The sequence below is a fragment of the Cervus canadensis genome, chromosome 6, assembly GCF_019320065.1.
Source record: "Cervus canadensis isolate Bull #8, Minnesota chromosome 6, ASM1932006v1, whole genome shotgun sequence".
Classification (NCBI taxonomy): domain Eukaryota; kingdom Metazoa; phylum Chordata; class Mammalia; order Artiodactyla; family Cervidae; genus Cervus; species Cervus canadensis.
Window position 1 is genome coordinate 39,005,619 of NC_057391.1, and position 13,163 is coordinate 39,018,781.

The 13,163-nt window shown below is 35.8% G+C and overlaps 1 protein-coding gene across 7 annotated transcripts in view; it reads right to left on the minus strand.

The window, feature by feature from the left end:
- Nucleotides 1–13,163, minus strand: part of TTBK2 (tau tubulin kinase 2) — a 95,706-nt gene that overhangs the window by 39,179 nt on the left and 43,364 nt on the right. For 4 of the 7 annotated variants that reach the window (XM_043471597.1, XM_043471594.1, XM_043471600.1 and 1 more), the window contains 4 exons: nucleotides 8,649–8,753; nucleotides 5,110–5,175; nucleotides 1,441–1,533; nucleotides 777–902 (listed from right to left, as the gene is read on the minus strand). In XM_043471597.1, the coding sequence (XP_043327532.1) occupies nucleotides 777–902; nucleotides 1,441–1,533; nucleotides 5,110–5,175; nucleotides 8,649–8,753 (390 nt within the window). The remainder of the gene's footprint in view (nucleotides 1–776; nucleotides 903–1,440; nucleotides 1,534–5,109; nucleotides 5,176–8,648; nucleotides 8,754–13,163) is intronic. The other 3 variants (XM_043471598.1, XM_043471595.1, XM_043471601.1) reach the window with 1 other exon arrangement.

A 13,163-nucleotide genomic window follows, 5' to 3' on the forward strand; every position in this document is an offset into this window, starting at 1 on the left:
CAGCACAGCCAAAAACAAATAAGCAAGTTTTTAAAACTTTCATTAACAGGCAGTAAAGCCCATGTGTTGTCCTTTGTAGATAAATCTTATACACTAATATTATTATTATATTAATCAATGTGTGCCTTGAATTTATGTTTTCAGTAGTAGTGATTATCTTGTATTAAGCTCTGACCAAGTTTCCCTCGAGAGCAACAGAATCCTCTGAAATTTAGCTGGTTGGGGTTTGATATGCAATTTGTGGTAAGCCTAGTCACCCTTATTAGGCCTCACTAACTGATGCTCTAAGGAAATGTTTCACTGACCGCAGACAAAATGGAGCCAGTAATCTTTACTGACTACTGTCCCATAGCATGTTAACATATGATATGGAACCCTCAAGTCCTCAACAGATACATTACTGATCTGGACATTTCCTTCTGGTCAACAAATTAGATATAGGATTTACATAATCTGAACTTATCAGCAATTCAAAACTATCAAAAGAATCACAGTAGCAGCAGTTATAATGCTACATGATAAACAAATCTAAAACTCTTAATGACATATGTTCATCCAGAAGGGAGAAAATACACACATGTGCAGACATGGATAATGTCATCATCAGTTATTTAACCACACTTCTCATGATGTATTAAAACAGTATTACTTTTTTAAAAAGTATTCTTCTAGGAACCACCTGTACTCATTTACAACACCCTCAACAGTACAATGAGTAAGGATAAATGCCAAAAGAGAGAGAAGAATTAATCCACAGAATTCACAAAGATGATTACCTGGTAGTCTGGTTTTGTAAAATAATCCAAAGAGGCGATGTGCTCCAGAAAGATGCTGAATTCTGGAGGGAGATGTTTCAACATAAGCCTGTGCTCATACCTCTCCTTAATAGAGCCCACTTGTTCCTGGGAAGTAAAGAGAAAAAGAACTAAAGTCAATTTCTCTTGGAAGCTACACATTAAGAGCCTCTCAGTCTCAAGGGTATGTAAAATTGAACAATATAATGTGACAATTAAAAATTAAAAGGCTGCCATTTCTTTTCTTGGCAACCATCAGTGTTTTCTCTGTTTTGTAGATAGGTTCATTTGTGCCACATTTTAGATTCCACACTATAAGTGACATCATACGGTATGTGTCTTTTTCTGACTTACTTCACTTAAAAGACCTAATTGATTTTAAAATAGAAAAAAGAGAACTAGTGAAAATAAAGCTAAGAGAGCTCAAAATATAATCAGAAATGACAGTTGTACTTAAATTAGCATTGTCATAGAAAAAGTCATAATATCAGCTCATAGAAAGAAAAATATACATATTAGGATATAGTGAAAGGGTTGGAAAATGTTAATTCTTATACATAAGTATAATTTCAACAAAAAATGCCTACCCAGGAGAAATTTTTACTCCTTCCCCTACCAAAACTGATGCTTCCATTTTCAAAATTACCTTGTCCTTTATTTTTCTCCAAGGGAGCTGACCAACCACAAATTCCACCAACATGTAGAACAAGGACCAAAGGTCATCATGTCTTCCCATTTCCTTCATAAGCAAAAGAGAATTCAGTCACATTACATTACTGTTCCTATGAGTACATTACATTGTCTAAGGCCTAACCATTGTGTTTTCATTTTCCCATAAAACTATCTGGCAGGTACATCTACGTATCCATATAGCTATAAAGCAATCTACATGGTAGAACAGATTTACTGAAAAACTTCGATATAAAGAACACCCAAAAACCCAGAAATACTGGAAGTAATGTTATTTAAGCACCCATTAATTAATAAACGAGTTAATTAATTAGTAAAGGAAGGTGGTTGCCAAGGAATTCAGGGAAGGGGGAAAGGGGAGTCAGTGCTAAGTGGGTACAGTTTCAATGTTGCAAAATGAAAAAGTTGTAGAAATCTGGTGCAAAACAATGTGGATATACTTAACACTACTTAATTACATATATATCAAAATGGTTAAGGCAGCAAATTGAATGTTATGTTCTTTACTACAATGTAAAAAAAGATGAAGCAGCAGCAAAGAAAATCTTTAGAACCAAAATGAAAAGCAAGCTGGAAACATGAAAAGCAACCTAAGACTGAAGCTTTGGTTTTGGCTATTTTGGAGGCATCTGTCATAGGTATATCAACCAGGGTTTTATCAGTCATGAAGGGGACAGGTGTAAAAACATTAAGCCTACACAAGACAGGAGTTGCTACTGAGACATTGCCCCACCTCTACCCCCACCATATAGCTAGGACCCTCAAAGGGCTTTCTTTAATGCAATATTTGGTATATATGTTATTACTACAATAATTTTATTCTCGGTAAAATTTGACCACTATCAAAGAGATAGAGTGTGTTTTTTTCTTAAAAACAAACAAACAAAACAAACAAACAAACAAACAACATCCTGAGAATCTGTTACCATAGGCCCTACCCCTCACTCAGATTTGGGGTTTAAATTTATATTGTCTATGTGGTCCAGGAAACCAAGTCCAGAAATGGTGTTTTCTGGGTGATCCTGTTCTGCAGTAAGGACAGATGCAAATGAAAATCTTCTCAAGGTAAAAAAGCACCCTTAAATTTAGGCCTCTTTGAAGTCTTATTGATAAAACCCCACCAGATCATTATTTGAAATAGCCCAGGTTCCTCTGTCCACAGGATTCTCCAGGCAAGAATACTGGAGTGGGTTGCCATTTTCTTCTCCAGGGGATCTTCCTGACTCAGGGATCGAACCCATGTCTCCTGCATTGGTAGGCATATTCTTTACCACTGAGCCACCAGGGAAGCCCTTCGGAAGCATTACAAATCTCAAAGAGAATAAATATAAAGAAATCCACACCAAGGCAGATTTGAACATTTCTACAGGACACCAAAGACAAAGAGAAGATCCCAAAAGTAGTCAAGAAAAAAAGACGATTAAATGCAAGCTTCCCTGGTGGCTCAGATGGTAAAAGCGTCTGCTTACAATGTGGAAGACCCGGGTTCTACCCCTGGGTGGAGGATATCTCCTGGAGAAGGAAATGGCAACCCACTCTAGTACTCTTGCCTGGAAAATTCCATGGATGGAGGAGTCTTGTAGGCTACAGTCCATGGGGTCCCAAAGAGTTGGACACAACTGAGCGATTTCACTTTCACTTTTCACTTTCAACAATAATTAAATGGATAAAGATCTCAGTAAGAACCACAGAACCAGAAGTAAAATAATTTCTTCAAAGTATTACAATAAATGGGCTTCCCAGGTGGTGCAGTCGTAAAGAATTCTCCTGCCAAAGCAGGAGACATGGGTTTGATCCCTGTGTCAGGAAGATCCCCCGGAGTAGGAAATGACAACCCACTTCAGTAATCTTGCCTAGAAAATTCCATGTACAGAGAAGCCTAGTGGGCTACAATCCATGGGGTTGGAAAGAGTCGGTCATGATTGAGTGATGGAGCGCATATACATTGCGATAAAACAAATATTAACAAAGGATTAAAATGCAGGAAAACAATGAGATGAAGTAAACAGTATTCAAGTATTTTGAAAAGTCCTTGTATTGTTTGGAAATTATTCATGTTAAAAGTTTCAGCTTCTCTAAATAAACCTGTTTTCACTTAAAACAAAAAACAAACAAAAAAGGTTAAGATTTAGGTACCCCCAAAATAGAAATGCAGTGCATTAAGATTAGAAATGATCAAATCAAGGTCACAGAGCATGGAAGAAAGAAGTACATTAGAATTACCTGGGAATTATTTTTAAACTAGACAAGACTCTCTCAAGGTTCTACTTGTATTCCTCTGTCACCATATACACTGACGATCAGTATTGTGAAGCTGTGCTACCGTATGAAGCATTCTACTCCTCAGATGTGTCGGGACCAGAAAAGAAGGGTAAGAACCACTGCAATATGCTATCAAATTTCCCTACCAACATTAATAAGCAGGTTAACAGAACAGCTGATAGATCACTCTATGCTAGAAAGGCTTTTAGAAGAAATCTCTACTCTTCAAAAAAAAAAAAAAAAACCACACATAATCTCTTTCTAGTAGCTGTTTTGGAAATGCTTATATTATGATCCCTGAACATGTTTATGCTTATCTCAAAATGAATGTCATATTTCAAAGATTCCAATGTGGACATGTTCTTTAACAGAATTAATTAGAAAGCATAGTACTTCTAAAATTTTGCAAGAATCTATCTGGAGAATGAATACTCTCTTGTCAAGATAGAATAATTAACTAAATACCAAAAAAATAAAGGACACTGAATCAGATCAAATCAAATCAAAATCAGATGCTTGGCAGAGTATTTCACAAAGATAAAAAAATATTTTCAATTTATAATCACATCCTAAGAAACCAAGTTAACTGAAGCATTGCATGTAAAACCACAGCATTCTCGTCCTGTTACATTTAGCATCAGTCAAGTTTTAATTAAAGCAGTTTTGGCTTCACAAGAATAAGGTAACAAAAATCAAGAGATTTCTCTTTATCAAGGAATCACATGTTAAATTTCCCAACTCTCTCCAAACAAGTTCAAGGATTGAGAATCCTTAAGTACTCACCTTTCCTACTCATAACTAAAGTTCAGGGTGAGGAAAAAAAAATATTACAGCAAAACAAAAGGATAAAAGTAAGAAGAAAGAGAGAGAGAAGTTTTGAAAATTTAACCCAAAAAGAGATGAACAATTCACTAAAGATGAAAGAAAAATTTAAGTTTCTATACTTTAGATCTTCATGAAAACAAATGTTTAATGGAGAGAGGATATAACAGATTAGATGTATATTACAGATAAAATGATGACCTCCATTTCATTATGTATTGATAATATGAATTCCCAAATAACTTCCTGAAATAGAACACAGATGTCTTATTTATGCAAAATTTTTTAATAAATGTATTAATACTTACTTATATCTAATTAAGGACACAAGATTCCCCATAGATGTATATATAATTAGCTATTATATTTTCTGCCAAATTCAGTTTTACTTTCTCTGCAGCTGCACACATCTATTCTATATCTACCACACACCTCCCCATGCATTAGTGTCACCAACACCTCTGTACTCTAATGTGAAGAAGTCAATCTGATTCAAGCATCAGCATGCTCAGACAGCTATGACTCTAGTTCAGACACCTACCCTGTTCCGATGAGCATTGATTGATGCATAACGAACTGTCCCTCGAAAGCCTGCCACAGCTCGAGGCTACAAAACCAAGCAAAGAATAATAAATGAGCTTTAAATAGCATAAGATTCAGCATATTTGAGCTCATGAAGTAGAAGGGAGAAACATGTATTATAGTCAAGAAAACATGACTTAAATTTCTAACTTTTTTTTAAACTGAAATTATAACAATTAGAGGAGAGTATCTCTAAATTATATGTTTAAAATATAATAGCTATTACTGAGTCCCATTTTATCAATGAATCTCATTTTTTCTAAATACATTTTAAAATAAAGTCGGATTTATAATAAATAAACTCTATCCATGAGAAAACATAAATGCTTCCATGTACCCAGAATCATGCCAAGCATCACAGTATACACATTAATATTCAGACTCTGGTCATAAATAAGTACATTAAAAACATGAAGTCTAGGTAAACCAAGATACCACCTTCTTTGTCTTGGCTATATCATTCAAACTCAATTCAGAGATGGCGGCAACTTGAACCTCTCCCTATACGTGTAATTCACATATTCGTAAATTCAAGTTATTGTGCACTTATTATGTGCCAGATAGTGGGAATAAACTCTACATAATATGTGAATACCAGTCCCAGAGAGCTCAACTTGGAATAAAGTCCAAATTCTACTTATTTGGCCTACAATACGTTCCATGATTCTGGTACTTGCCTCAGGCCAAAATGGATTTACTTGAGGTTTCCCCTCCAATCAAGTTTGTTTCCAGCTCAAGACTCTGTACTTGTTACTCTCTCTAGCTGGAACACCATCTCTCTACATGCCTCCAATGGCTGGCTCTTCTATCTCAAATTTAGCCCTCTGCTTGAATGTCACCTCCTCAGAGAAATATTCTTTAATCATCATAATCTAAAATAATATCTGCCCTTGCAATGCCACTCTGTTCTTTTACTCTGCTTTATTTTTTTTTCACAAAACATCTTTTGCTACCTAAAATTAATTTTATTCATAATTTTACTTATTTGGTCTTTCCCTGCTTCTTTCAATGGAATATAAACTCTGTGATGGCAAAGTCTTTGTCTTGCTCACTTTATAGACACAGAAACAAGCTCCAAAAAGTAAACTTGTTTGAGGACACAGAATTAGTAGGTGATAAAACCAGGCATCAACCAAGGTCTTCTGACTTGAAATCATACACTCTATTTCATGCTAAATCACTTCAGTCGTGTCCGACTCTGTGCAACTCCAAGGACTGTAGTCCACCAGGCTTCTCTGCCCATGGGATTCTCCAGGCAAGAATGCTGGAGTGGGCTGCCATTTCCTTCTCCATGTTTCAACTTTACTGCTTCACAAAGATCAAGTCAGTGCCTTTAAGATTCATGGATGGTGCTGTAGCTCAACAGGAAAACTGAAATACTTTAAAATGATCATGGCCAATAATTTTCATTAGTAGGCTTTTCTGCTCTCTTTTTCAGTAATTTCAAATTATCCTCAATTAACACGTACTAATGCGGTAGTCTGAAGAGATTACAATGAAAGTTATTTTAAAAATTTTCAGTTACCAGAGTCATTTCAGTCATATGCTATACACAGATAAACATTCTGTGTGTTCTTCCTCCATTTGTTCATTTCTGCAACCTGTGTTTAATCTATTCATATTAATTATCTACTTATTTCTTCTTTCATCAAATTATCTTTTCTCCTTTAGTTATTCCTTTTCAGTTTTGAGATTTAAATATTTTTAAAATGTTCTTTGTATATAATGACAAGTCTCAGTAATCAAAAATTTCTGCAATCTATTTAAGTTCCCTTTTTTGTCCTTAGCTGCCATTCACTGACAATCACAGTCAACAGATCTCAATATTTTCCTAAGACATCATGACTAAGAGGAATATCCAATATCCTCAATTTGGTTGATGTAACTCTGAGGTTGGAGATTTCTTCTTCTAGAAGGAAAACATTTAAGAGTCCTTTGTTCTGGCTCTGACCTTACTTTTGCCATGGAAAGGTTGAGACAGAGATAAAGAGAAATCAGCTGCCTAGGCAGATTTTGATGTGATCCCTCCAAGAAATAATACCAGGTCAGGGAAATTCAGCCACCTTAAATAATGCAGAAAAAAACAATTCAACCTAACTGGGGAAAGCAGCTATAAATGCAGGTAACTGTAATTGAAAGTAGATTATAATAAACACCAGTAGCAAAGTATAATGAGCTATGAAAGTCTAGGAGTGGTAAGAATTAGTTCTACTTGGTGAGAAGAAAAGAAAAGTCCTATGGAGGAAGGATGTCTTAAGAATAAGGCAACACATAACTAAGCCTTGAAATAGGTGATCTCCAGAAACTTCCTCAACTGATGGTAATTTGGCAATAGCTATCTCAGATGGTAAAGAATCTGCCTGCAATGCACGAGACCTGGGTTCAATCCCAGGTCGGAAGATCCCCTGGAGAAGGACATGGCAACCCACTCCAGTATTCTTGCCTGGAGAATTCCATGGACAAGGGGCCTGGCAGGCTACCATCCATGAGATTGTAAAGAGTGGGACACAACTGAGTGGCTTTCACTATTAACCATCAAAGCTGCAAACGCATACATTCTCTTTGACCCAGCAATTACACTTCTGGAGATTTGTCTTACAGATATACACTTTGCAGCTGTTCTATATTCTGACATGGAAAGATCTCCTAGATACACTGTAAAGTCAAAAAAAAGGGAAGTGCTGAATGTACATCATGCCACTTTTGAATCAAAAAGGAAAAAATAACAGTACACATTTGTATTTATTGTATACACATAATGAAATTCAGAAAGAATATGTTAAGGAACTAAATGTTAAGAACAGAGGAGCCTGGCGGGCTATGGTACATAGGGTCGCAAAGAGTCAGACACGACTGAAGCAACTAAGCAGAAGCAGCATGCAAGCATTATCTAAAATGTCCAGTTTCCAACAACAACAAAAAATTACAAGACATGCAAAGAAACAGGACAGTGGGATCCATATATGTAAAAAAAAAAGTAGGCAACAAAAACCACTTATGAGAATGACTAGATGCTGGGCATGACAAAAAAATATTTCAAAGTAGGTATTATAAGTATGTTCATAGAACTAAAGGAAAGCTTGATTAAAGAAAGGAAAGTATAATGGCAAATGGCAATGACATATCAAACAGGGACTATCACTAAAGAGAAATTTTAAAACAGAACTAAATGTAAATTCTGGGTATGACAAATACAGTAACTGAAACAGAAGCAGTATATGATGTAGAAAGAAGCTCAGACTGCAAAAAAGACCCTTGATCCTAAAGGGGTAATGTGTGTTCTTACAAGATACACTCTAACTCTGTGTATGTTTTTAAAAGCTGTAACACTCAATAATAAAATTAATGAATACCATCTGTAACGTAATCATAAACTCTATATGGTACTTCTTGGATGATATCCATTCTCTTAACACAATCTGCAGGCATTTCTTTAAAAATAGTGATACTATAATAAGTTAATCCTCAAATATTTAATAATAGTATGAAAAATCTTACTGGTCTGACGTCACCACAGGAATTGGTAAACTGTCGAGCCAAGCCAAAATCAAGCATATAACATTTCCGACATGTACTAGGAAAGCGACCCATGGCAAAGTTTGACTAGAAAATAAAGAAGGAAAATATACCTATTATCATTATACTTAGTCCTTATATCTTATCCTTCCTGTATTTTAATTCTTCTATTTAAACTCTATATAATACACATCCCACATATACTGCTCTAGTCAATGTTTATTGGATATTAACACATAATTTTGCTGCAGGATCTATTAATGCCTAAGATCAGGTGAACTTGAGCAAAAAAAATTTATGTGACTATTATAAAGTTACATAAAATACAACATTGATTTAATTGGAGTCAGTACTCTAAGTTTCTTGAAATTCTAGTCTAAGTCACTACTTAAACAATCACCCAGCCCTTACTTTTTAAAATGGGAAGAACCAGGCGTGAACAAGATAGAATATATAGTCCAGAAATTGAAATGAATTTCCTATAAGCATCATGAAGCTGAATTTCACTAAGTGCAAAAGTTAAAATACAATTCAAGGAAACATAACAGACTTAAGGACAATATATTTTCCATTCTTCCCTTAACAAAGATAAATGTAACATTAAATGACCACAAGTTTGCAAAAATGGGTATCTTAAGTAAACAAATTTATAAAAGCAAAAGTCTAATTGTTATAGAATTGTTAGCTTTTATTTTAAAATACTATTCTACTTAGGGAGCTTTCTAATCAAATTGGAAACTCTTCAATTACCATGGTTCTCAAATAATGACATTAAACTTGACATATAAATAAAAGCCGGAAAAATCTACATTACATTAAGTCTGACTCAACTACATTAATTTTAGCTGTCATTTTCATGTAAACTGTTTAATTTTTGAAATCATGTAGCAACAGATGGGTAAGATTTTCAACTGCAACAAGCAACACAATAAATTTATAGTAAATACAGCATATCAGAAATGGGTCATCTCCCCTGTGAGTAATACAAAAACCAAGAAGGAGAAAATAAAAGCATATTTAACAGTTACAGAAATCACAATTTCTAGGAAACCAGAATAGAAAAAATACTATATTGGCACTGTAGCACTCAGGAGAAAAAGCAAGCTCTTTTGTAATTGATGGTTTCTTTCAAGTATAAATTGTCACTTGAGAAATAGTTCAAATTACACAATGCCAACATCTAAAAGCAACATACATCTGTATTTTTAACAAATATCAGAAAAAAGAAATCCAAAGAATGACTATAAATTTAGGTGTAAGGCCATAAGCACAAAAATGACGCCTAGTCAATATTTCGCTAAGATCTCTTTTCTTTACTTTTTTTATGATTAGAGAAAAACATTCCAGGTCCACAAATAGGGCTTTATTCACGCAGGATCTACAGCTTAATCTTTTGGAAATATTATTACTTCTCAGTTATCTTTTAGATTCACGCCTTTGTTTTCAGATGTTCTTGATTGTGGGTTATTTAAGATTGCTTTTGGCAGTCTGTTTCTTTGTTTTAATTGTCCTTTAATGGATTTTAAATTTCATTTCTAATACTGACATTAATACTTAGCAATCAGACAGTTTTAAGAAGTCAGACTTAACTTTTATAATGACTTAAGGTGTTGAGAACAGAAGAAAGGATTCCACTTAATATTTATTTGTGAATTGTACTCTCAGAAGGGTTTCAGTTACTGATAAATCTAAGCATAACTGCCACCATTTTATCAGTAAGAATCCTGAAAAATAGAGGAAAAAAACAGATTTCATAGGAGTGGATGTTCACCCCTGCTGCTCGTTAAAACTAACTGGGGAATTTTTTTTTTTTTTAAATCAATTGTATATTCCCACTGTGAGCTGTCTCAAAAATTCTTAACAGACCCGTTTCAGAGTTTCGAAACTGATTTCGGGTAAGTTAGGAAAATTTCGACTGGAAAGATGAACATCCCCAGCCATCTCGTGTTTCTGATGAACTGCCGGCAGTGGTGGGAAGTGGCAGTGACTTCAGCCCAAGGCCAGACCCTGTGCTTCCTCTCATCACCTCTTATAACAGTTTTTCCAGATAGGTCGAGCCTTACGCGGATTTCCGTTTTCCTGGATAACTTCTGTCACTTTCCTTAAGTGACCTGCTGAAAAGAGGCCCAAGCTGTCGAGAAGCCCATGGAGAAGCCGAGAATGTGCTGCACTCTGGTGTCCACACCTGACCAGGCAGCATTTCATTGAGCCCCTACGGTGTACTAGTTGCCTTGGGACTGTGCTGGGTTCGTACTTCAAGATAGGAGGTGCGTTTTATAGTCTGTGTCTCAGATCAATGTTGGCAATGGGACGTGGACAGGTGACCACTGGGCGCAGAAGAGCCCAGTGCTGGAGGGTCTGGGACGGCCTGTGCGGGAGAGTGCTCAGAGTAGACGGACTGAAGGGAAGGGGAGGGGCGTTTGGAGAGAAGGGATGGACGAGCAACCTCGTGGCGTGTGTGGGGGGCGGGGGGAAGTTCTCGCTTTGGTGTGTGGGTCTGGGATAGGGTGGGAAAGTCTGCAGAGAGCTGTCCTGGGGACCTGTGTGCCCTCTGGAGGCAGATGTAGGGGTACAGGCCTGGGGGAAGTTTGGACAGTTGCAACAGGTGTTATTTCTAAAAGGTAGTACAGATCTCAGCACCAGGGGAGAAATTAACAAGAAAAGGTGATGAACTTGAGAACTATTTACCAAGTAAAAATCGGTGAAACTTGATAATCGATTGAATGTAATCATAACAATTAGGGATAATAGCTAACATTACTGAATGCTTGCTGTGTGTCTGGCATTGTGCTAGGCGTATTACCTGTATTAACTCAATTCTCACAATAACTGAAGTGTATGACCTTAATTCCCAGTTTACATATGAGAAAACTAAGGCTCACAGAGTTGAAGTGATTTGCCCCAAGTTATGCAGCTGGTAGGAAAAGAGACCCAGGCAGGACTTGAATCTGAGTCTAGAACTTCCATTCCCTCACTGACAATTTTAAGAAAGTATTACTTAACCTACCATACAATTCACCCATTTAAGTATACACATCAGTGATTTTTTTAGTAAGTTTACAGAGTTTTGCAACCATCACAGCAAACCAATCTTAGAACATTTCCATTACCTCAGAAACTCTCTTTTCCCCATTTGCAGGACCCATTCCCACCCACAGCTTCAGGCAGCTGTTAATCCACCATCTATCCTTCTGATTTGCCTTTTCTGGACCTTTAATAGAAATGGAATCAAACAATATTTGGGGTTTTTTGCATCTGGCTTCTTTTGCTTTTTGAGGTTCATCCATGGGTAGGAAGTGTCAGTATCCACTTTCTTAATTGCTGAATAGGATTCTGTTGTATGACTATCACATTTTGTTCCTCAAGTCACCAGTTGATAGACATTTGGATTATTTTCACACGTTTGTGTCAAGTTTGCGTGGCCTTGTTTTCATTTTCCTTGGGTACGTATTTAGGCGTGCTGTTGCTAGCTTTTATGATGATTGTGTTTAACTTTTTAAGAAGCTGCCACATTCTTTTCCATCATATCTGTATCATTTACCTTCCCACCAGCAATGTATGAAGGGTCTGATTCTCCACGTCCTCACCGATGCTTGTTGTTTTATATTTCTGGTTAAAGCCATTCTAGTGGGTGTGAAGTGATATCTCATTGTGGCGTTGATTTGCATTTCTCAAATGGCTAATGATGTTGAGCATCTCTTCATGTTTTTATGACTCATTTGTGTGTATTCTTTGGTGAAATCTCTAGTCATATCTTTTGCTCACTTGTTTAATTGGGTTTTCTTATTCTTTAAAAGTAAGCATTCTTAAAATACTCTGGGTACAAGTCCTTTGTTAAGACATAAGATTTGCAAATATTTTCTCCCAGTCTGTGACATGTCTTTTTAGTTTCTTAATGATGTCTTTTGAAGTATGAATGTTTTTAATGTTAATGAAGTCCAGTTTATTGTTTTTTTCTCTATGGATCATGCTTTTAGTATGGTATCTCTCTGCCTAACCCAAAGTGACAAACGATTTTTCTCCCGTGTCTTATTTCAGAAGTTTCACAGTTTAGCTCTTACATTTAGATCTATGAGCCATGTCAAATTATTACTGTATAAGGTGTGAGGGAAGGATCTAAGTTGATATGCATGTTCAGTGGTCTCAGAACCAAGTTTAAAAGACAGTGCTTTCCAAAACTGAATTGCCTTAGTACCTCTATCAAAAAATCAATGAATCATATTATATAAGTGTTTAAGTTTCGAAAACAAGAAGTGTACATCCTCAAAAAAAAAAAAAAAAAAATTTTAGGTATAAGGCTAAGTAAGCATCAGTGTTAACACGTAAGTCAAACATTAGTAATTTTTAATTTGGCTGCTGAGCAACACTTTCATTGTATGAGAAAAGCTCTTGATTATAAATTACAGTATATAATTATCATTTTAAAAAAAATTAAAAGGCAAGTTACAATACAAGTTTACATCTCTGCCATGGAAATTGAAATATTATCTTGTATTT